The sequence below is a fragment of the Hyperolius riggenbachi genome, chromosome 7, assembly GCF_040937935.1.
Source record: "Hyperolius riggenbachi isolate aHypRig1 chromosome 7, aHypRig1.pri, whole genome shotgun sequence".
NCBI lineage: Eukaryota > Metazoa > Chordata > Amphibia > Anura > Hyperoliidae > Hyperolius > Hyperolius riggenbachi.
Window position 1 is genome coordinate 26,359,493 of NC_090652.1, and position 23,503 is coordinate 26,382,995.

At 45.6% G+C, this 23,503-nt stretch overlaps 1 protein-coding gene across 4 annotated transcripts in view; it reads left to right on the plus strand.

Annotated features, from left to right (window-relative positions):
* The first annotated feature begins 6,014 nt into the window (after positions 1-6,014).
* Positions 6,015-23,503, plus strand: part of LOC137524181 (putative methyltransferase DDB_G0268948) — a 28,742-nt gene continuing 11,253 nt past the window's right edge. Inside the window, exons 1-4 of one of the 4 annotated variants that reach the window (XM_068243765.1) lie at positions 6,015-6,078; positions 19,211-19,331; positions 20,439-20,599; positions 23,005-23,107. In XM_068243765.1, coding sequence (XP_068099866.1) covers positions 19,221-19,331; positions 20,439-20,599; positions 23,005-23,107 — 375 coding nt within the window. In that variant the 5' untranslated portion in view covers positions 6,015-6,078; positions 19,211-19,220. Of the gene's footprint in view, positions 6,079-6,203; positions 6,280-6,309; positions 6,329-10,149; positions 10,180-19,210; positions 19,332-20,438; positions 20,600-23,004; positions 23,108-23,503 lie in introns of those variants that run through there. The other 3 variants (XM_068243764.1, XM_068243766.1, XM_068243767.1) reach the window with 3 other exon arrangements.

Consider the following 23,503-nt stretch of genomic DNA (forward strand, 5'->3'; position numbering starts at 1 on the left):
GTTTTATTCCTGTGTGTCCATAGCAAATATTCTTATGAATGTCCTGTCTAATCACAGTACTTCTTTCTATCAGGGACAAAATAACAGTAAAAAAAAAAAGTCCATGCAGAAAACCATCAGTTTTCTGCTGTGGGTGTTCTTTCCTGCGTTTGCGTTTTTCATGTGCGTTTTTATGTATTTTTCCTGCGTTTGCGTGTTTTTTTTTTTTTTTTTTTTTTTTAATCAAAATTCATTTTTGACAAGTAAAAAAAAATGTTTTCAAATTAGTTTTTACCTTATTTAGGAAAAAATGGAAGTGCGTTTTTTCACCATAGGAAAGCATTGCATACACTATGCAGAAAGAATGAGATTGTTGAGCCTTTTAAAAATGCATTTAAAAACACATACTAATGCATTTTTTGGACAGCCCATAGACCTTCAATATGTGCATTTTTCTATGTGTCACTAGTAGCCACTGGTCAATTCAGTGAAAGAGAATCAAAGGGGCTTTTTTCCCCTCAAATACCTGCTGGGGACCCGACAAAGGGTTGTGGTGGTGGTAATGTGTATATGGAAATATATGCAAAAGTAGATTGTTGCTTAGTCTATATTCTCTCTCATTGGCTGCGATAGTAGTCGATCCTCTTTCACACATCCTGGCCCGGCAGGCCCGCAACCTCCCCACTTCCCCCGCCCCTCCCTACTTTCCACATGTTTCCCACCCTCTGCTCAGAAGCACCCACCCTCTCTTCCAGGGCAGACCTCCCTCTTTCTGTTGGGTGCATGTCAGATCATGCATACACACAGGGCCGGTTCTCTCATGAAGCAAGGTGAAACATTTGCATCAGGCGCAGAGATTGCAGAGGCAGCATATTTGTACTGTGTTTACACTTACAGCATGCAGTCAGAGTAGGAGGAGAAGTGAGAGGAGCGAGGTGAAAAGGTCATCATTGGGGAAAAGCAGCTTGTTGTGCTGTGGGAGGAGTCAGACAGTGAGTGAGGAGGGGGGAGGCAGGAGAGCAGCAGTGTCTCATTTGACTTGCACAGCAGAAGAGAGCAGGTGACACTGCTGTCCTGACTGAGGGGGAATGGAGTGGCTGAGCGTGTGTTTGTCACAGACTCACAGCCAATGTGCTATTGTGTTGAGCTGCAGCATGTCATGTGAGAACATTAAATGAAGCAGAGCAAATTTTTGGGTGCTGTGTGATCATTCCAAATCGGGGGGGGGGGGGGGGGGGGGAGATCCTCACAGGTTTGCCTCAGGCAGCAAAGAGTCTAGAACCGGCACTGCATACACACTAAAGAACTCAGGCAATGAGACACAGAGGAGAAAATGGGGGTCACAGAGGGTGCCCACAAAATCTTTTGGAGGGATGGCATCTAAGCAGCATAGACCATAACAATACACAGATTGTGAAAGTGTGGCTCAATGCTACTTCACTATAGCTACAAACTAACTGTAATACAATTAGGGGTTTTCATTTGCTAGGATGGCTTCCAGTTCCTGAGTCAGCAGAGATCTGCACATCAGGATCATTCTCCATTCATGTTCCTGGTAGAAGGAATAAGATGCCATTTGACTAAGGACTGGGATCTGATTATACACGGAGCAGAAACATTGATACAATTCTCTGCAGTGTCTGTATTTTTTTTTTTTTTACAAGAACTGAAAATAAAATGACATTTTGTGGATACAAATCTGTTCCTTGTGATGTTTTGCCTACATAGCTGTGTCATGTGACTGCACAGTGTGGACCAGTGAATGTGGAAAGTAACAGGGGTGTGATCAGGGCCGGCCCGCTCATGAGGCGGGGTGTGGGGGGCGTCCGTGGGTGCGAGAGGCTGGCCGCCGAGCTGGAGGGGTAGCGGGCAGGAAAGGGGTATTGGGCCTAGCGGTGGGGAGGGGGGTCGGACCCCCCTCCCTCTCCTGGGTCCCCCAATCTGCGCTTCCCCTCCAGCTTTAAATTGTTACGCAGCTGCCGATAGTATGAGGGACGGGCGGGGATCAATCACCTCTTCCACGTTCCAGCATGCGCTCCACTGACGTCCCTTCCTGAAACGCCGCCCACTGTATTGTAAGTGGCCGGCGTTGCGGGAAGTGACGTCAGTGGAGCGCACGCTGGAACTGGAATAGGCGAGTGATCCCTGCCCCTCCCTCTTACTATCGGCAGCTGCGTAACAATTTTAAGCTGGAAGGGAAGCGCAGATCGGGGGACCCAGGAGAGGGAGGGGGGGGGGGGTCCGACCCCCCCCTCCCCACCACTAGGCCCAATACCGCCTTCCTGCCCGCTACCCCTCCAGCTTTGGCGGCCCCCCCCACCCACGGCTTGGGGGGGGGCGGCAATTTTTTCTAAGTTTGCCTCAGGCGGCAAAAAGTATAGGGCCGGCCCTGGGTGTGATGTGTGTCATGTGACTGCCAGGGGTGTTGCTAGTAGAGTTGGGCCGAACGGTTCGTCTGCGAACGGTTCCATGCGAACTTCAGTGGTTCGCGTTCGCGTCCCGCAGGCGAAGTTTTTTGACCATGAGGGTCAACTTTGACCCTCTACATCACAGTCAGCAGGCCCAGTGTAGCCAATTAGGCTACACTAGCCCCTGGAGCCACTCCCCCCTAATAAAAGGCAGGCAGCGGCGGCCATTAAGCTCACTCGTGTGCCTGCGTTAGTGAGAGTAGGGCGAGCTGCTGCAGACTGTCTCTCATAGGGAAAGATTAGTTAGGCTTAGCTTGTTCCTGGCTGCATACCTGTTCTGTTCAGTGAGCCCACCATACCTGTTCTGTTCAGTGAGCCCACTGGATACCTGTATACCTGTTCAGTGAACCTGCCACTGCATACCTGTTCTGTGAACCCACCACTGCATACCTGTACTGTGAACCCACCACTGCATACCTGTTCAGTGAACCCACCACTGCATACCTGTTCAGTGAACCCACCACTGCATACCTGTTCAGTGAACCCACCACTGCATACCTGTACTGTGAACCCACCACTGCATACCTGTTCAGTGAACCCACCACTGCATACCTGTTCAGTGAACCCACCACTGCATACCTGTTCAGTGAACCCACCACTGCATACCTGTACTGTGAACCCACCACTGCATACCTGTTCATTGAACCCGCCACTGCATACCTGTTCAGTGAACCTGCCACTGCATACCTGTACTGTGAACCCACCACTGCATACCTGTTCAGTGAACCCACCACTGCATACCTGTTCAGTGAACCCACCACTGCATACCTGTTCTGTGAACCCACCACTGCATACCTGTACTGTGAACCCACCACTGCCTACCTGTACTGTGAACCCACCACTGCATACCTGTTCAGTGAACCTGCCACTGCATACCTGTTCTGTGAACTCACCACTGCATACCTGTTGTGTTCAGTGAACCCGCCATCGTACACCGGTTCAGTGAACCTGCCACTGCATACCTGTTCTGTGAACCCGCCACTGTATACCTGTTCTGTTCAGTGAACCCGCCACTGCATACCTGTTCTGTTCAGTGAACCCGCCACTGTATACCTGTTCAGTTAACCCGCCACTGCATACCTGTTTTGTTCAGTGAACCCGCCACTGTATACCTGTTCTGTTCAGTGAACCTGCCACTGCATACCTGTTCTGTGAACCCACCACTGCATACCTGTTCTGTTCAGTGAACCCGCCACTGCATACCTGTTCTGTTCAGTGAACCCGCCACTGTATTCCTGTTCAGTGAACCCGCAACTGCACTCTCGCCATGGTGCGCACCAGTCCAGCACGGCCGTCACTACACAAACAGCTGTTTGCGGTGCGTTACACGGTGAGTTTGGTGTGTCAGTGTGAAGCAGTACCTTAATTACACTACCTGATTGATGTATACACATGCAAGATGTTTTAAAGCACTTTAGGCCTGTCATTTAGCATTCAATGTGATTTCTGCCCTTAAAACGCTGTTTTGCGTCAAATCCAGATTTTTCCCAGGGACTTTTGGCGTGTATCCCACTCCGCCATGCCCCCCTCCAGGTGTTAGACCCCTTGAAACATCTTTTCCATCACTTTTGTGGCCAGCATAATTTTTTCTATTTTTCAAAGTTCGCCTCCCCATTGAAGTCTATTGCGGTTCGCGAACTTTTACGCGAACCGAACCTTACGCGGAAGTTCGCGAACCCGGTTCGCGAACCTAAAATCGGAGGTTCGGCCCCACTCTAGTTGCTAGGATCTTCTAAGATCCGGGGCACCCCTGGGCACTAAGCACAAGCACATCTGCGGTGCACACAGTGTGCCACGCCACAAAACAGGAGTGGCCATGCAGCAAGGGAGGGGGTGGGGCCAAATGTACATGAACTATATAAAAACATTATAGTCAAAACAATAATATTATTCTAAGCTAACAATAGTCTATATGAAACAAAAAACAGGTAGTACCCGACTTACGAATACCCAACGTACGAACTACCCACCAATACAAACGTGAAATGTGATTCCGTGGGAACAAGTAAAAGAAAAAGTTCAAGGAGACTTTGTGGTTTTTGAGAAAATCGATTTAAAAAGTTCAAAGTTCAGTTTTTTTTTATTTGTAAAATAATGCTTTGCAGCAGTACACTGGGGACACAGGGGAACAGAGGTAACACTGGAAGCATAGGGGGGCATAGAGGAGGTGCAGGAGACAGAATTTCGACTGATGGACAAATTCAGGTTAAGAACAAACCTAAAGTCTTTATCTTGTTTGTTAACTTGGGACTACCTGCTATTACGGTAAATAATAATATAATGATGGTTCTTTATAAAAAAAAAAAAATATGTTGGATGTTTTTGTTATTATTATTATAAGTAAACAATATTTTATAGAAAACATAATCATTAACATAATAAATTAAAATAATAGTAATGATGGTTATTTACTTTATTATTATAACTAAACAATGTTCTTCAGAAAACATAATAATTTAAATATTAATAAATTAATTATGTTATTTATTTTATTATAACTTAACAATATTCTGCAAAAAAACATAATCCTCAAAATAATATTAATCATTTAATGATGGTTATTTATTTTTATTATTATAAATAAACAATATACTCCAAAAATGATAGCAAGTTGTGTCTGGAGGTTTGAGTGCATTGCAAAGGAATCCTGCTATTACTATTATTGGGATTTTCAGGAGCATGGCAATGTGACCGCAGGACAGGGCCGGGCTGAGGCAGAGAGGCTTCAGCCTCAGGGCGCAGTGCAGGAGGGGGCGCACAACTCACTCAGCTATCGTTCCCGTATTGTGTTTGAAGCAGAGAGAAATAAGAAAAGGGGATACATGGCAGTGACTGCAATCCAGATAACTAGAGATTAAGGCAGAGCAGGTACAAGGTCCTCCAGCACCCAAGGCTGAGACACCAAAGTGCACCCCTCCATCCCTCCCACCCCAGCCTCACACACTGATTGCTATTAGCCTAAGAGGTGCCACAGGGCCACAACCTCCCCAACACCTTAATATCTAGTTATCTGGCTTGCAGTCACTGCCATGTATACCCTTTTCTTATTTCTCTCTGCTTCAAACACAATTAGGAATGACAGCTGAATGAATTTTGCACCCCCCTCCTACACTGCGCCCTGAGGCTGGAGCCTTTCCAGCCTATGCCTCGGCCCGGCCCTGGATTAAGGTGTTGGGTGCCCTGGGGCGCCTCTTAGTCTAATAGCAATCAGTGTGTGACGGCTGGGGTGGGAGGGATGGAGGGGCGCACTTTGGTGTCTCAGCCTTGGGTGCTGGAGGACCTTGTCCTGGCTCTGAGTACAAGCATGGATGGACCACGCTGAGCGCACCAACCTCTGTACACAGCAGGGGTCACCGCGGGGACAGCTCAGCCCCGCCCCTACTCCGCCCAGTCCCGCTCCTACCCCGCCCAGCCCCACTCTACAGCTTCTCTATCCCCGCCCAGCTCCATTCTAACGGCTTTCCTGCCCGCCCAGCTCAATTCTACAGTTTCTCTATCCCCGCCCAGCCCCGCTCTAGTTTCTCTGTCCCGCCCAGCCCCGCCTACGGCTTCCCTATGCCTCTCGACAGCGTCTACATCTCCTGACGTCATAGAGCGGACTCTCCCAACTGCAGCTGCAGGATAGGGGGAGGTAGGTGTGGCATTATCCCGCTCTCAGACTCACTAAAACACTATTTACCGGTGAAGAGTTTATTCTCGGGTTGCTGTTTTGTCTTGTGCGTTGTAAAATGCGCCCTTTTGCTTTATTATGTGTAGATTGCAGATATATACCTCCCCCATTCGCTGGTGCAGTGGTTGATTCCATCCTGGGGTTCCTGGTCTAAGCTGAGCTGTATGTATGCTGCGTGTGCTCTGTCTGTCCAATCATCATTCCTATAGCTGTATGTATATAGGGGCGGCATGCGGGTGTGTGTACAGCAGGGGGCGGTAGACTGGGTGCTGCTGATATGTGATGGGAGGGGCAGAGACTACCAGCTGTGATCATCACTTCCAGCATCCAGTCACGTGATTAGAGGGTGCTGGTATTTTTACATTTTTCTAATTACTTGCACATGATGATAATAAGTGTGACAGGTCCTCTTTACAGTAAAAAAGCTGTATGGATAGAGGGACTGCATGCTGGTGTGTGTACAGCAGGAGGAGGTAGACTGGGTGCTGGGCGGGGCAGAGACCACAAGCTGTGATCATCACTTCCAGTATTCAGTCATGTGATCAGAGAGTGCTGGGATTTTTCCATATTACTTGCACATGATGATGACAAGTGTGACAGGTCCTCTTTACAGTAGCTGTATGTATACAGGGGCTGCATGCTGGTGTGTGTACAGCAGAGGGAGATAGACTGGGTGCTTGTATGTGATGGGCGGGGCAGAGACCACTAGCTGTGATCATCAGATTATCACTTCCAGCATCCAGTCATGTGATCACTAAGGGTGCTGGGATTTTTTTTTCCATTCAGTTACCCATGATCAGGAGTGTGACAGGTCCTCTTTGGGGTGGCCATACATTACTCGATATTATGGGCTGATCGACCTTCCGATTAAATAATTTTATAGAATCAGTACTGCAATCATGATCGACTTGCGGGCCAAATTAGTTGAATGGATTGATCGGGTATGCTGAAAAATCTCGGTCACAAGGGCTCCATCAGGTGTGCGGCTATAACAGCGCCCAATATCGCGCCGACCAACGAACTGTGTATAAGTGTCGTTTCCCACCCGTGTGCAGTGTTAAAGAGAGTCTGAAGCCAAAAAAACCCCTCATTTTACTGGCTGTTTATGTTAAACAATAAGATCATAGCTGATGCACCGCATTCCCGCGGCAGAACGATGTATTTATACCCCAGAAATCCCCGGGGCAAAATTCTGGCATCGTTTCCTGGAAGAGGCACAGCTGTGCACAGTAGCTCTGCCTCTGCTCCAGTCGATCTCCGCCTCACCCCGCCCCTCTGATAGAAGACTGAGAGGGGAGGGGAAAGGCGGATATTGACACGAGCAGAGGGAGAGCTACAATGCAAAGCTCTGCCTCCCCCGGGCAGCAAAATCCACGACCTGGAAAGTCGTGGAATTTTGTCCCGGGACTTCATGAGTATAAATACCTCGTTCTGACGCGGGGATGCGGCATATCAGCTATGATCTTATTGCTGAAGAAGACTGGCCAGTAAAAAGAGGTATTTTTTATGGCTTCAGACTCTCTTAAAGGTTTACCTGTCTGTTGGCACGACTCCTGGCCTTCAGTGTCTGCCGCCACGAGCCCCTGTTCCACTTGACACTGGCATGTGTTGTGATAAGTGACAGTAGCTACTCGTAATTTACCTAAACCAGGCGCCTCATAGTAGCAATGTGATGCTGCACAGGGCACGTAAGGGTAATTCGGGGCTCCGTCGGCTGCTGGACCCCAAATTCCATCTTCCTCCGAGTTGCGACAACTCAGGGGGGAAAAGTATTTAGCGGCAGCCGGGGGAGCTGTCATTCGGCTCCCTATGCCGCCACCTATAGCCAATGCAGTCCACATAACTCGACTACTTCCTCCTTCAAACCTGGAAGGAGGAAGTAGTGGCGTTATGTGGATTGTGAGTGGAACGCATGGGCTAGAGGCGGCGGCATAGGTAAGTTAACCCCCCCTCTCTGCTGCGGACAGCTCTATCTAATTTAACTTTTGATTACTAATAGCTACTATCAATAGTTGTGATGTCAATACATGCGCTCAGTCTTGTGGTAGCGGCACATGCAGTGATGGCAGACACACCAGTGGAGGCTAGGAGTCGCACCATTGGACAGGTGAGCCTTTAAAGGAGAACTGTAGAGAGAGGTGTATGGAGGTTGCCATATTTATTTCCATTTAAGCAATACCAGTTACCTGGCTATCCTGCTGATCCTCTGCCTCTAATACTTTCAGCCATAGACCCCTAAAGTCAGATTTGACAATTTTGACAGATATGACAAGATTAGCTGCATGCTTGTTTCTGGTGTGATTCAGCCACTACTTCAGCCACATAGATTAGCAGGGCTACCAGGCAACTGGTATTGCTTAAAAGGAAATAAATATGGCAGCCTCCATATACCTCTTACTACACAATTTGGGGAGAAGAGGTGCCCTGGGTTATATAAAATCTTCTAAAAACAGCTTAAAAACAAAAAGGGTAACGAGGTGTCTTACTTCAATGACGAAATCTTTATATCATATAAAAGATTTTTATTTAGCACAGGCAACGCGTTTCGCGGGTCTAAGCCTGCTTCCTCAGGCCAATGAACAGTGCCTACAAATAGCAAGGAGGACTCCTCAGTATCAAACACTAATATATATATATATATATATATATATATATATATATATATATATATATATATCATTGCATAAATAAATAAATACAAAGGTGTAAAGAATACAAAAATAATAAAATAAATCATCAACATCAAATAGCGTAAAAAGTAGCGTATGTGTATGCATAATTATTGTTCCAACTATGACACAAGATGCATAGTCTTAGACTGGAGATTGATTCTGCAACATGTTTCCTGTGCTAAATAAAATCTTTTATATGATATAAAGATTTTGTCATTGAGGTAAGACACCTCGTTACCCTTTTCGTTTTTAAACTGTTTTTAGAAGATTTTATATAAATTGTGCATTGTACACCCTCGTACATACCCTGTCCGAGGGATTTGACAGTATACCAGTGGCTACCACCACAGTGGACACCTGTCTCCGGTTTTTCCAAGAGAGCGACCTCCTTCGGGTCCTTATAGGACCTCCCCGAGTGGAGTTGGGTTTATAGTCTCCACCTGCTTCCTGTGGTTGGTATTTTTCTCCTTACCATTTCTCACCGCAACACTAACATACTACACTATTGGGCTCCCACCTTTTTATCTTCTGTTTTTCTATAGGATGCCCTGACACCCCCACCACAACCTCTTACTACAGTTCTCCTTTAAAGGACAAGCGAGGTGACATGATGAGATAGACGTGTGTATGTACAGTGCCAAGCACACTAATAACTATGCTGTGTTCCTTTTTTTTCTTTCTCTGCCAGAAAGAGTTAAACAATAGGTATGTAAGTGGCAGTTCCTGTCTGAGTCAGGACTGGGTCAGACTACAGACAGTGTGACCCTCACTGATAAGAAATTACAACTATAAAACACTTTTCTTGCAGAAAATGGCTCCTAAACAGGAAAGAGGTAAAAGGGGTCAATAGTTCATAGATTTTAGCTCTGACATACTTCAATGAATGTGTCATTGAGCAAAAACAATAAAACAATATCTTAAAAAGTTATTTTTAGGAGAAGGAGGATAGTTAACATTGTTTATTTCATTTGTTTAATTTTATCTTGGGTGTAAATAACATGGGGGGGGGGGGGGTTATGACACATACACTGGGAGGGGGGTGGAGTGGCGCTAGGGCAATTTTCAATAGATTTCATGCTGAAATGTGCAGCATGTGGCCAGACCGTAGATCTCTATTTGACCAGAGAGCGATCTAGCTCATGGTCGATCTGCCCATAAGTGAAGTATGAAGTACATCAGCTTCAAGCCAGTATGAATGGCAGTAGTGACAGTGTAGATCAGATTGGAAGGTGGTAGAATTACTGTATATTGGCAGCAATGTGCCATTTTTTTTCTCTGCCAGCCTGGTTCAAAGTCTAACAGCCCCTCCCATGCAGTTATATATTGACACAGAGATGTCACGTGTAGGTACAGTGCAGCCCAAGTACAGCAGAGCGAACAAGTACAGCAGGTGAGTTCTTCCAACTCCTGTGGATTTTTATTACCCTGAAATAATCTTTTGTGATGGTTTTGGGTAACAATTTACCAGCAATCCCTGTACAGACACAATGGAGGCAAGTCTTCCTAGCAGCCTGTGTTCTGTCCTGTGGAAAGAGTAGAGGCACAAATCAATTGCCTCTCCGCTCAGTTTTTTTGTCTTCAGAACTGGTCTTCTAGAGGACAACACTGGATGATTGCAATGGACTGATCATGGTTTAAGCCTAGTACACACATTCAATTTTTATTGGCCAATTTTACCACTTCTATGTAGTAAGAAAGCTTAACTACACAATCTGTTCATAGTATTCTAAATCTATTGGCCCTCGTGTTACGCTGAGGTGGTAAAATTGGCCAATCAAAATTGGATGTGGGTAGCAGGATTTAAAAGCAAATGATTAAATCACTGACAGCCTTAATCATTTGATCAGCCTGGCATCAGACGCTTTCTGAACATCTCTGTACAAAGATTCATTCATTCCAGTAATGACTGATAGAAAGTTAAAGAAAAAAGAACTCCCAAAGGAAAGCCATAGTGATGAAACGTAACAGCAAATGGCCAAGGGTTTTGCACTCAAAAGATGGCTGTACACCGAGTAGACAGTCACCTGAGGCTGGTTTCACACTGTAAACCAGCGTTAGCGGTGCTGTGCGTCGCCAGGACGCGGGGTTCTCTTTCTGGCCACCAGCCAAGCAGGAAGTGACAGGCGCTTGCGGCCACTTACTACTTCGGGGTATGCGTAAATGCACAGAAGCGTATTGTAAAAATACGCTTCTGCGCATGCACGCCTCGACGTCGCAGCAGTAATTGTTTTAAAAGCCAGGCGTCACCATAGATTAACATGACTTCTGGGCTGACGCAGATCGCCGAAAAAGCCACGCGGTGACGTAGTTTTGGACCTGCATCAGGGATGCGGCGAAAACGTCACGCCGTAATGTGGCAGTATGAAAGTATCCATAGCCTATTGTTGCATAGCGGTGAGGTGCGGTAAAACTACCGCACCACCCTGGTGTGAAAGGGCCTTAAAGCAATCACTATTGATTGCTTAGTGTGATAAAAGTATACCGCGCTCCTAACTTTAGGCTGTGTGCAAATCTTGCATATGTGTTGCTTGAAACAATATTGTGCGATTGATTTGGGCACAGGATGACTCCAGAGGGGCTGCAAGAAGCCCCTGGCTAATTAAACGCATTTTTTTGTACACTTATGTCTCCCTTTAAAGCTTACTATGCTGTTGGATAGTATCTTTTAGAGCAGAGAGGAAGTTCTGAGTTCAGGTCCCCTTTAAATGGAACTCAAGGTGAGTGAGTGAGTGAGTGAGTGAGTGAGTGAGTGAGTGAGTGAGTGAGTGAGTGAGTGAGTGAGTGAGGTGGGATACAGAGGCTGACATGTTTATTTCCTTTTTAATTATGCACATTTCCTGGCTATCTCTGCCTCTACTTTAAGCCATAGACCCTGAACAAGCATGCAGCAGATCAGATGTATATGACAAATCTGAAAAGATTAGCTGCATGCTTGTTCTAGGTGTGTGATTTACACCCCACTGATCAGAAAGATCAGCAGGGATGCCAGGCAACTAGTATTGTTTAAAAGGAAATAAATATGGCAGCCTCCATAGGTCTCACACCTTGGGTTCCTTTTAAGACAAGTAGATGGAAGCACGACTGGTAACTATTGCTTCAGAAGATTCATATGCTCAGCAATCATCTTTCTGCACACTTGTCTTGTACTTATGTTACGATGCTGGTTATATACGATCTCATGTTTCCAGGGTTATTAATTAAGATCAATTTATAGATTTTCACCTCTTCCTCATCATCCTACAGCTGCCTACTTAAAGGGCAACTGAAGCAAGAGATATATGGAGGCTGACATATTTATTTCCTTTTAAACCATGCACATTGTCCAGCTGTCCTGCTGATCCTCTGATTCTAAAAATAGCCATAGCCCCTGAACAAGCATGCAGCAGATCAGTTGTTTCTGACTGAAGTGTGACTGGATTAGCTACATGCTTGTTTCTGGTGCGATTCAGACACTACTGCAGCCAAACAGATCAGCAGGACTGCCAGGCAACAGGCATTGTTTAAAGAGAACCAGAGATGAAGCACCCTCATGTATTTTATTACATTTATCAGTGGGAACATGACAGTAAACACCTACCCTGCTTTTAGTTTTATTGTTATCTTCTTAATTAGTCTATTAACAACTGTGATAAGAATCCACCGACTATTCAGTCTAGGTTTGACCTGGAATCATTATAGCTGAGTCACTCTTCTGTGGAGTCCTTTCAAGCCCAAGCCTTCCCCCTCCTGGCTTAGATCTTCTGCTTTGCATACTGAGAGCTGTGATGACTGGGAGGGGCTGCTGCTCCTGAGAGAGAAGCTCTGTGGCTGTAATATGATCCCTGTGTGCTCTGTGTGCACTAGATTCTCATAGGAATGAAACTGCAGTTATTATCAGTGACACTTCCTACAGGCAGATCATACCAAAATGAAAGCACACAGATGAAAGGCTGCATTTAGCCTAGATAGCAGCCTAGTCTCATATAGCCTAGACAGCACCTCCAGAACAACTCATAACCTGGAAGCAGAAGAGATATGAGCCGGCGGCCATATTTGATTTTTCCTGGAGCAATAATGGATAAAAACACTAAAAAAGGCACACCAGAGCGGCAAAATTATCAGGTAGAGCATTTATTCTTTACAAGCTATCAACTGATATGTTTATTTTGTGTAAATCGTTCATCTCTGGTTTAAAGTGGACCCAAATTGAAAATACAAGATTTCAGAAATACAATCTATTTTCTAACTTATAATAATAAATAGCAGCCTTTTATCAGCTGTATGATGACAAATATAAAATATTTTACATTTATTGGAGGAACCCCTCCCCTTCCTTTCATATTGCCGGGACAGAATCCGGCAGACTGGTGGAGGAGATAAAAAACAAAACACAGGCTGCTACTGATGATGTCACAGGGGATATGATCTCAGCTTGTGTGAGATTTCACATAGACGACGCCCCTATGAGGGAGGGTAGCTGATGACAAACACACCCATGATCTAAAACCTCCTACTAAGCTCAGGAGTAATGGCTGCCACCTGCATAACTCTAGTTATGAAAAGAAAAGGTTAAAAAGCATGCACTGAAATGCTCATAGGCTTGAAGGAGTGTTGATTTAACTTTGTATGAGTCAGAGTGGTGCAACTAAATATTTTGAATTAAAAAAATGTTTGGTTTTGGTCCGCTTTAACAGGAAATAAATATGGCATCCTCCATATCCCTCTCACTTCAGGTGCCCTTCAATCTCCACTCCTCACCCAACACTGCTGGGATGGCTTTAGCTGACAGAGCAATCACTCGCCACCCTGCATGCCAATGGCTGAGTGGTTCAGAGCAGGGTTGCCATCCCTTTAAATACAGAGCATCTAACTTATACAGGTTCTGGGGCTACCCACACATAATCAGTGCCTAAACTGCATCTAACTAGCCACAGGGCATGAATAATTCATATGTGCTGGTGTTTAAAGGGATGAGGTGGCAAACTTGGTTCAGAGTGGCAGGGAGTGAGCAGGCAGTAGTAGGTCTCTGAGGTAGAGATGGAGATCCCCTTGTTTGCTACCACTGATGGGTGTGTCTGACAGAACTATTTATCTATTTTCCGATTTATCTGCACAATAGCAGGTCTGACATGATCACTGCAACCCAGAGACTTCTTGTTAGGGACAGAGACTTCTTGTTAGGGACAGAGACTTTTTGTTAGGCAGAGACTTCTTGTTAGGGACAGAGACTTGAGGCCTGCACGGGTCTAATTTTTAAGACCCGCGACTCACTTTCTGGTGAATATAGTACCCGCAACCAACCCGCAGCCCGATACAAATCAAAACGGGTACCCAAACCCGATGCGCGTTTCGGGTAATCCGCGGGTACCCAACCCGATGCAGGCCTCTAAGGCCCAGTGCACACAAAAAAAACCTCTAGCAGATCCACAAAACGCTAGAGGTTTTTGAAGCAGATTTAAGAGTGATTCTAGCCATGTTGATAGAGGTTTTCTAAACATGCCTAGCGTTTTTTTTGGGCGTTTTTGTGTAGCAGATTTCATGTATTGTTACTGAACAGCTTCTGTAACAAAAACGCCTGGAAAACCGCTCTGATCTAGATTTTTTCAGAGCGGTTTTCCACTTTCCTATACTTTAACATTGAGGCAGAAACGCCTCAGATATCTAAAAAATGCTGCAGCCCCCGAGTTTGCGTTTGTGGAAAAAACGAACCACTCTGGTGTGCACCAGCCCATTCACTTTCATTAGCCAAGCGGTTTTCCCCCTGCAAGCGTTTTAAAAAATGCTCCAGAACCGCTCTGGTGTGCACCACCCCTAACAGATACTTTTTGTTAGGGACAGAGACTTTTTGTTAGGGACAGAGACTTTTTGTTAGGGACAGAGACTTTTTGTTAGGGACAGAGACTTCTTGTTAGGGACAGAGACTTCTTGTTAGGGACAGAGACTTCTAGAGACTTCTTATTAGGGACAGAGACTTCATATTAGGGACAGAGACTTCTTGTTCTGGACAGATAGTTCATATTAGGGACAGAGACTTCTTGTTAGGGACAGAGAGTTCATATTAGGGAGGGATCACACTTGTGTCTGCGGGAATCACAGACAATTTCCTGCAAGCATTTTGCTGCAGGATATGTGAATTTTCTGCATTTTTTACAGTAGCAAGTGGTTGTATGAAAGGCAGGCGTTGTGTGTAAAAGTCATGCAGGTTGTATCTTTTTCTTGGCGCAATATGGAATTGCAGATGTCTCATAGCGGCCCCATAGTCATTTTTCCCAATGTGGCAGAACGCTGCAGATTTTTGCGATTCTGATCCCTCCCACAATGCTCATATCACTGATCTGACCTGATGTGCAGATAACAGAGCACATACAGTATATGCAAATGCTGAGGCAAACAGCCATAGATCAGGCGATGATGGGCAGATTCCACCAAGCGACAAATCTCTCTCTGATGGAATCTGATTAGAGAGAGATCTGTCAGCTGCCCATACACCGCAGCCCGATTCCCAATCGATTTCAGCATGAATCGGCCGAGTCCCCACACCTCGGTGCTGTTCCCTAGTATATAAATGTACATATGTGCGTTTATACATTACCTGTCATGTGTTGCTGTGCCCGTCAGTCTTCCGAATCCATCGCTCTTCCATAGCCCCATACACGCTGCCTGCGTGGCGAATTTGTGACATCACACAGGCGTTGTGTGCTATGCACTGGCGGCGTGTATAGGGCTAATGGAAGAGCGGCGGATATGGAAGACAGACGGGCACCGCGACACAGGACAGGTAATGTATAAACACACACATATACATGCACACACTTTTATACAATGCGCAAACAACGCTGGGGGTTTCAGTGCGTTCGTCGCTTGTCCTGATATCACTTGCCGTTTCTGCCGTGCACAAGGTCAAGCATGTCGGCGCTACATCTTGCAGCTTGTCCACCGATTCATGTGACCAATTTCCTCCCGAAATTGGTCGCATTGTCGATTGGGTATGATTTCCATCCTATCCGATTATAATAAGTTGCCTGATAATAATAAGTTGCCTGAATAGGTGCTATAATAAGTTGTCTGAATAGGTGCTTCAGCGTCCGGAGTTCCCCCTTTGCTTTCCATTAGGTAGTAATCCTAACTGCCTTCCTGTTCCTGTAGGCTATAGGCAAGCTCAGCAGATGTTGTGCTGTACAGTGTAGCTGTACTGTGGGGTCTGCAGCTGCCCATCTTTGGAAAGATTGGTATCCCTTCTATTCCCTTTACCAGTGGGGGTGACTGGCAGCCTCTAGGTTAGTCTGCCGTTCTGTTTCTGCTGTGCATCTTCTGCTGTGGATGCTGGAGTGGGAATGTAGAGTTAGGCCCCGTTTGCACTTAATCAGTTGGTACGCGTTTTTTTTCTTCTCCGTAGACGTGCATTGTGAAAAAGATTTCAGTTAAAACGCGTTAAAGGCCCACTGTCGCGAAAAAAGTAGGCAGTTAAAATCTGACAGAACCAACAGGTTTGGGCCAGTCCATCTCCTCATGGGGGATTCTCAGGGTTTTCTTTGTTTTTTTACAGCATTTTCTGAACAGCAGTATAACTGCCAAAATAGGAAGTTACAAGCCAGCCTCCCTACTCACTTGCACACTATTTTGTCAGTTAGACTTTGCAACTGCTGTTCAGGAAACGCTGTTGAAAACAAAGAAAACCCAGAGAATCCCCCATGAAGAAATGGACTGGCCCAAAACCTGTTGGTTCTGACAGATTTTAACTGCCTCCTTTTTTCGCGATAGTGGTCCTTTAAAGAGAAACTCTGACCAAGAATTGAACTTTATCCCAATCAGTAGCTGATACCCCCTTTTACATGAGAAATCTATTCCTTTTCACAAACAGACCATCAGGGGGCGCTGTATGACTGATATTGTGGTGAAACCCCTCCCACAAGAAGCTCTGAGTACCGTGGTACTTCTGGCAGCTTCCTGTCTGTGAACCTTGTTGCATTGTGGAAAATAGCTGTTTACAGCTGTTTCCAACTGCCAAAAAAGCATGCAGCAGCTACATCACCTGCCAACAGTAAAAATATCTCCATGTGATAAATGTCAGAACGTAAATCAGGGATTGGAAAGATTTTACAATGAACAAACACTGACTAAATCATTTATACATAATTATTGTAAAAATGAAGCACTTTTTTGTATTACATTATTTTCACTGGAGTTCCTCTTTAAGTGTGAAAGGTGCAATAGGAAAGCATAGGACTTACTTTGAAAATCAGCTGACCTTTCAGTTATAACTGAGAGCAACTGATTAGGTGTAAATGGGGCCAAACACAGGAGTCGTGTCTGCACTCCCAGTAGCTTATCATGTACTTAAATATGCATAACTGATATATGTGTTTTTAATTATTTGCAGATGATTAATTATTTGCAGACCTGCTGGGTGTTGCCCAGACTGTTCTCCTATTGTTTTGTTTTTTAATTAGTAATGATCTCCTGATTGCCTCTTTCTGGGCATCACTCCCAGTGCAGGATACAGTCATGCTTAGGGCTGGCACCCACTATGCATTTTTGGCAGCGTTTTTGGATCAACGGCAATTTGAAAAAATGCCTTGCCAATGCATTTAAATAGTGGGGAACCCACTAGTGCGATTACAATTAAAGGACGTCCGAGGTGAAAATAAACTGATGAGAAAAACAATTGCATCTATCCTTCTCCTCCTAAAAATAACTTTTTTAGATGTCTTACAGTTTTATTTTATATTTAAATCTAGTTTTTAAGTTTTTACTGTTTCATTGTCTCCGCTCAGTGACACCTTCACTGAAGTATGCCAGAGCTCAAATCTATGAATTATTGACCCTTTTTATGTCTTTTCTGCTCTCAGACACCATTTACTTACAGAAAAGTGTTTTATGCATACCTACTTTTTAACTCTTTCAGGCAGAGAAAGAAAACAAAGAACACAGCCTAGTTATTTGTGTGCTAGGCACTGTACAGACACATGACTATCTCATCCTGTCACATGTCACCTCGGGTGTCCTTTAAGGTCGACTGCAATCGCAGGACATGCAGCGTTTTGAGCGCGTTTGCACAGCGTTTGAAAAGCGATTTGAGGGCTGAGCAATTTAAATTTTAAATAAAGTTAATTATACTTACTGGGTTTCTCGATGTCCGGCTTCCACCGGTAGCCCCGCCCAGGGGCCACAGGCGCTTCTCTGATTAGTCCTAGAGAAGCACCTTTGACCACTTCCATTAGGGGGCGGGGCTACGAGAGGAAGACGGACATCAGGACACCTGATAAGTATAATAAAGTTTGTTTAAAACAAACAAACAAAAACGAAGCGCTAATCGAAAGCGCTGTACAGTGCTTCAAATCATAGCAAAACACGATCGCAGTTGCCCTAGCAAAAGCTGCACACATCGATATAGCGATTTAAAAGCGCTGCATCGATTCCTAGTGGGTTTCAGGCCAGACAACTGAAGTGAGAAGAATATGGAGGCTGCCATATTTATTTCCTTTTAAACAATGCCAGTTGCCTGGTAGCCCTGCTGATCTATTTGGCTGCAGTAGTGTCTGAATAACACCAGAAACAAGCATGCAGCTAATCTTTTCAGATCTGACAATAATGTCAGAAACATCTGACCTGCTGCATGCTTGTTCATGGTCTATGGCTAATAGTATTAGAGGCAGACGGTCAGCAGGACAGCCAGGTAACTGGTATTGCTTAAATGGAAATAAATATGGCAGCCTCCATATACCTCTCACTTCAGTTGTCCGTTAAGGCACGTATTAGGGATTGGCAGTGAGATGCAAATCATTTTGAGTTGATGTAGGATTATGCAAACTGTGTATGCAAATGTATGCAGCTTGAGAATGGACCATTCAAATTTTACCTCTGCAGGATTTGATTGGTTCATAGCGTAGTATGGATACAGAGGCGCCAAAAGGATAAAAGTATCTAAAAAGTTTAGAACATGAGGAGGCGGTGGTGGACTTACCTCCTCCAAGCAAACACAAAAATTGCCAATGTGTTTGTCAAATAGAACAAGTTTATTTGCATTCTCCGGGGGACAATGCAACGCGTTTCGCAGGTTTGATCCCGCTTCATCACACTGTTTCCACTTTTGGACAGATTTAGGCTAAAAACAACCCTACAATCCTCTATCTTGTTTGTTAATTGGGGACTACTGTACCTGTATTTATATGCTATAGGCTCACTATACACAAACAAATGTGTGCCTGGCTGTCAGGGGCATAAAAAGATGATTTGCATATCCGGGAGTGATGCACCATGGGAAGCCACTCTTGCTCACCTACAGCTGAATTACCGCCAATACCTTCTTTTTTATGAAGGCAAAATTACACTCGGCGTTGTTTTTTAGTAGGAGGGCTTTTCGGTCTCATTTATCCCCCTGTACTTTCCTAATGGTTCTGGGTCACCCTAAGCTTTTTTCTCTTTTTTTTGCATTCCTGTAGGTGAAGGATAATGGCCACACAACTGTTTGAAGGGAAAGAACATGCCTCCTATTATCAGAAATACCGATTCTCACCACCGCAAGAAATCAAAGACCTGATCTTCAGTTTTGTGGATGAAAGGGTAAGTATTTATACATTACTTCACTAGAGTTCATTAAGCTGTTCAAGTGGGCGGGCATTAGAATGTGAAGGTGGGCGGGACATTAGACTGTGAAGGTGGGCAGGACATAGGGTGTGAAGGAGGGCAGGGCATTAGACTGTGACGGTGGGTGGGACATTAGACTGTGAAGGTGGGCAGGACATAGGGTGTGAAGGAGGACAGGGCAGTAGACTGTGAAGGTGGGTGGGACATTAGACTGTGAAGGTGGGTGGGACATTAGACTGTGAAAGTGGGTGGGGTATAGGGTGTGAAGGTGGGTGGGACCTGAGACTGTGAAGGTGGGCGGGACATAGGGGGTGTGTAGGTTGTTGTGTACTAGACCGCAGTCTTTACCTCCTCAGCTTCACCAGTCCTTCCACACTGAGCTTTGGTGGCCTGGTGTCACATGGCACTGCTGGGACATACAGAATGTAGAAGGTAGGCTTGCCTTGGTGTGGTTATGCCAAGGTGGACAGGAGGGCGGAGGCAGAAGAGGGTGCAGTAATCCTTGCTTGCTGCCCTCCTCTGGGGGCACATCTGGCTATTACTGGGGAAGGAGGCTACCTAATTCTGGGGGAACATCTGGCTATCACGGGGGGGCCTTCCTAATTCTGGGGGCACATCTGGCTATTACTGCGTGGAGGCTACCTAATAGGGACACATCTGTTATAATACTGGGGGGGGCTACTTATACCGGAGACACATCTGTTATAATACTGGGTAGGGGGGCTACTAATTCTGGGGACATATCTGGCTAATACTGGTGGGGTGGACTATCTTATACTGGGGACTGGCTGCCTAAGCTGGGCAGGGGGTCTTCCTAATACTGGGTAGACATCTGCTACCTATATTGGGAGGGTCACAATTGGGGAGGCGCTCTTTGGAATCTCTGCCTTTAGTGCTGGACAACCTTGTCCAGGCCCTGGTGGACAGTGATGGTCAGAACAACACCAATTACAAAAGTATGCACACAACAGCATTATAAAGTATGGAAAACTTTCTATGAAGGAAGTTGTAGTTTCGTTATCATGACATTTACAGGCTACATTTGAAAATTATGATGTTTTCCTGTATCTTATTTACCCCTAGATTAAGAAACCACATGGATTTGCCGTGGACGTTGGTTGCGGGACGGGACAGAGCACGATTATTCTTGCTCCGTTCTTTGAAAAGGTTCTGGGGACAGACATCAGTGCCGCCCAGATAGAGGAGGCCAAGAAAGCTCACGGGCTCCCCAATGTAACCTTCAGGTGAGAACATCTCCTAAGGGTCTTGTAGCAGCCAATACTGGTATTAGACGGCTATGTGGCCCTGGTTCCTCTACAATCAGCCCTAATAAAAATTCTGTCATGTGTGGTTAGTGCTGTTTGTGCCGCAAATATAACTTGATGTTGACACCCATAACAGCGGACAGACATAAAATCTAATATGGTTGGGTAGTGCTGGGCTTGTCCCCAATGAGTTGCAAAAATCCCTTTTCTTTTTTTTTTTTTTTGACAAATTAAAGTTTTTATTAGGTTCAAAATCCAGGGATTTTTGATCCAGGGATTTTATCTGATTGCCATCTGGAGTCGAGAAGGAATTTTTCCCTTTTGGGGCTAATTGGACTATGCCTTGTAAGGGTTTTTCGCCTTCCTGTGGATCAACAGAGATATGTGAGGGAGCAGGCTCGTGTTGTACTTGTTCTCTGGTTGAACTCGATGTACGTATGTCTTTTTTCAACCCAAAACACTATGTATGTAGCTATGTAACAACCAACTCAACCCTTCCCCCAAACTGGTGCTTGGCTGGGTAAACTTTTTTGACCTTTACAAAAACCGTAATATCTCAAAAACTATCGGTTGCATGTCCATTTGCTGTTGTAGGATGGCATGGTAATCTGAAGAAAAAAATACAACAGAGTCCCAAGTATCTGGCACCGGTGGTGATCGCCTAATGCCCGGATTCATGTGCTTTCCAGCAGAGCCGGAGCTTCCATAGAGGCAAAGGGGGCAACTGCCCCAGGGCCCCCGCATCCATAGGGGCCCCAAGTGTCCCCCTTTGCCTGAAATCAATTGGCTGCTGGGCTGCCAAGTACCCCTGCGCGCTCCCCGCAGCTGCCACCGGGCGAGATCCCCCCCCCCCCTTCCCTCCACATGCTGCCCCCCTCCGCGGTGTAATAAAGGCAGTGGGAGACTGACACACTCACCTCCCGAATGATGCAGGCAGTGCAGCTCCTGTCTTCCCTGTAGTGATTGTCTTTCACTGCCTGCTAATCCGTTTGGGCTCTAGTGCCTGAACGGAGAAGCAGGAAGTGAAAGACAAGCACTACAGGGAAGACAGGAGCTGCACTGCCTGCATCATTCGGGAGGTGAGTGTGTCAGTCTCCCACTGCCTTTATTACATTGCGGGGGCTGGGGTAGTGGTGGTGTGTATTGGTGTTGGGGGCCCCAGATTACTTTTGCCCTGGGGCCCCATTTTAGCTAGAACCGGCCCTGCTTTCCAGCATCCTTCGTGTACGTCTCTCAGCGTGTCACCTGACCCGTGTCTGGTCACGTGACACGCGGGGAGCCATGCACTGACGTCGTTATGCCGTCCTGTAGCTCCTAGCGGCTTTTCCTGGCTTCAAACGGCTTTCCATCCTGTAGCTCCTAGCGGCTTTCCGGAGTCCTCCGTATATGGCTCTCAGTGCATCGCCTGACACGCGGGGAGCCATGCACAGACGCCGGAAAGCCGCAAGGAGTCTGCTAAAAGCAACATAGCGTCACTGGAGGAGTGGTGAGTATTTTAAGGCTGGCAAACTCCCCCCCCCCCCCCCCCCAAAAAAAAAAAAATCTCCCAAAACAGTCCCTGTTATCCCTCAGACAAAGCTTTTTTTTAAACACAAATGTAGCACTGAGCTCCACTCACTTTACTCGCACCTCCATTTCCATGTGGTCCAATCACTGAAACTGCTGAAATAATTTATCAGTACTTTTTACTGATAGTAAAAAAAAAAATTAAAATTGATCCTGATCTGCTCTGCTCAAATAACCTAAGTTTCCAATGTAGTCACTTTCTGATTACTGGATTAAAGTACAGCAAAGGTTTTTTTGTGTGCCAGTCATAAAATACTCACTGAGCCTCCAGTGAAATCCTGTAGCCTCTAGTGGCTTTTCTGCATCGGTGATGGTGATGCGCCTGGAGCCGTACACGGAGGATGCCAGAATGCCTACAGGACATCGCTGGAGGCTCGGGGAGTATTTTGTCCCGCAATTTGTGCTTTTTTTTCTTCTCAAGCAACAGGCAAGCACATGTACCTGGCAACAGGCGATCCCTGCTGGTGTCAAAATACTAGGGACTTTGCTTTATAATAATCCTTTTATGTTAAATCGCCAATAAGTTATTTCAGAGGCGCCCAATTTAATAAAATATTTAAAAAAAAACATTTTAACAGGAGAGGCAGAGATGATCTTACCTCTTCTGAAGAAAAAGGCCAGTATAACTAGTTACATAGTTTGGTTGAAAAAAAGACATCCCTCCATCTAGACTAGAAAGAGAGGGTTTATTACGACACTAAAAAATGGACAACGCATTTTTTGGGAGTTCACCTGCTTCATCAGGCCTGTACAAAACAGTGCCTACAATGTAAATATACATGCATATTTATACATTGTATGCTATATGTTTCCTGCAGTGCCTGCCCGGCTGAGGAGGTGCCGGTGGGAGACGCCTCGGTGGATCTATTAACGGCTTGTGCCGCAGTCCACTGGTTCAACATTCCCAAGTTTCTTAAAGAGGTAAAGACATGAATAACATATTTTCATGTATGAAGTGTCTAATAAGTGTATTTACTGTACCTGACTAACAGCCAAAAAGCGTCTTCAGTTATTGGTACTAAGGCAGAATTTACAGTTTTTGCTCACCATGCCAAACGTCTAGTGCTTTTCTCTCCCGTTCCCCCCCCCCCCCCCTCCTTCCATGTCCAACTCATCCCCTCCATGACAACAGCTGTCCACTTTCATGTGCAGATGAGTTGCAGTAACCCCTTCTTTTGTAGTCTTCCCAGGAGAATGCCCCAATGCAGCCAGAGCCCATATACCATGCACAGTTATGTCCCCCAAAATCTCCACCACACAGTCACGTCTCTATATTCAGCCAAAAGCATGGTCCCCATGTCCCGAGCTACTCCCTCC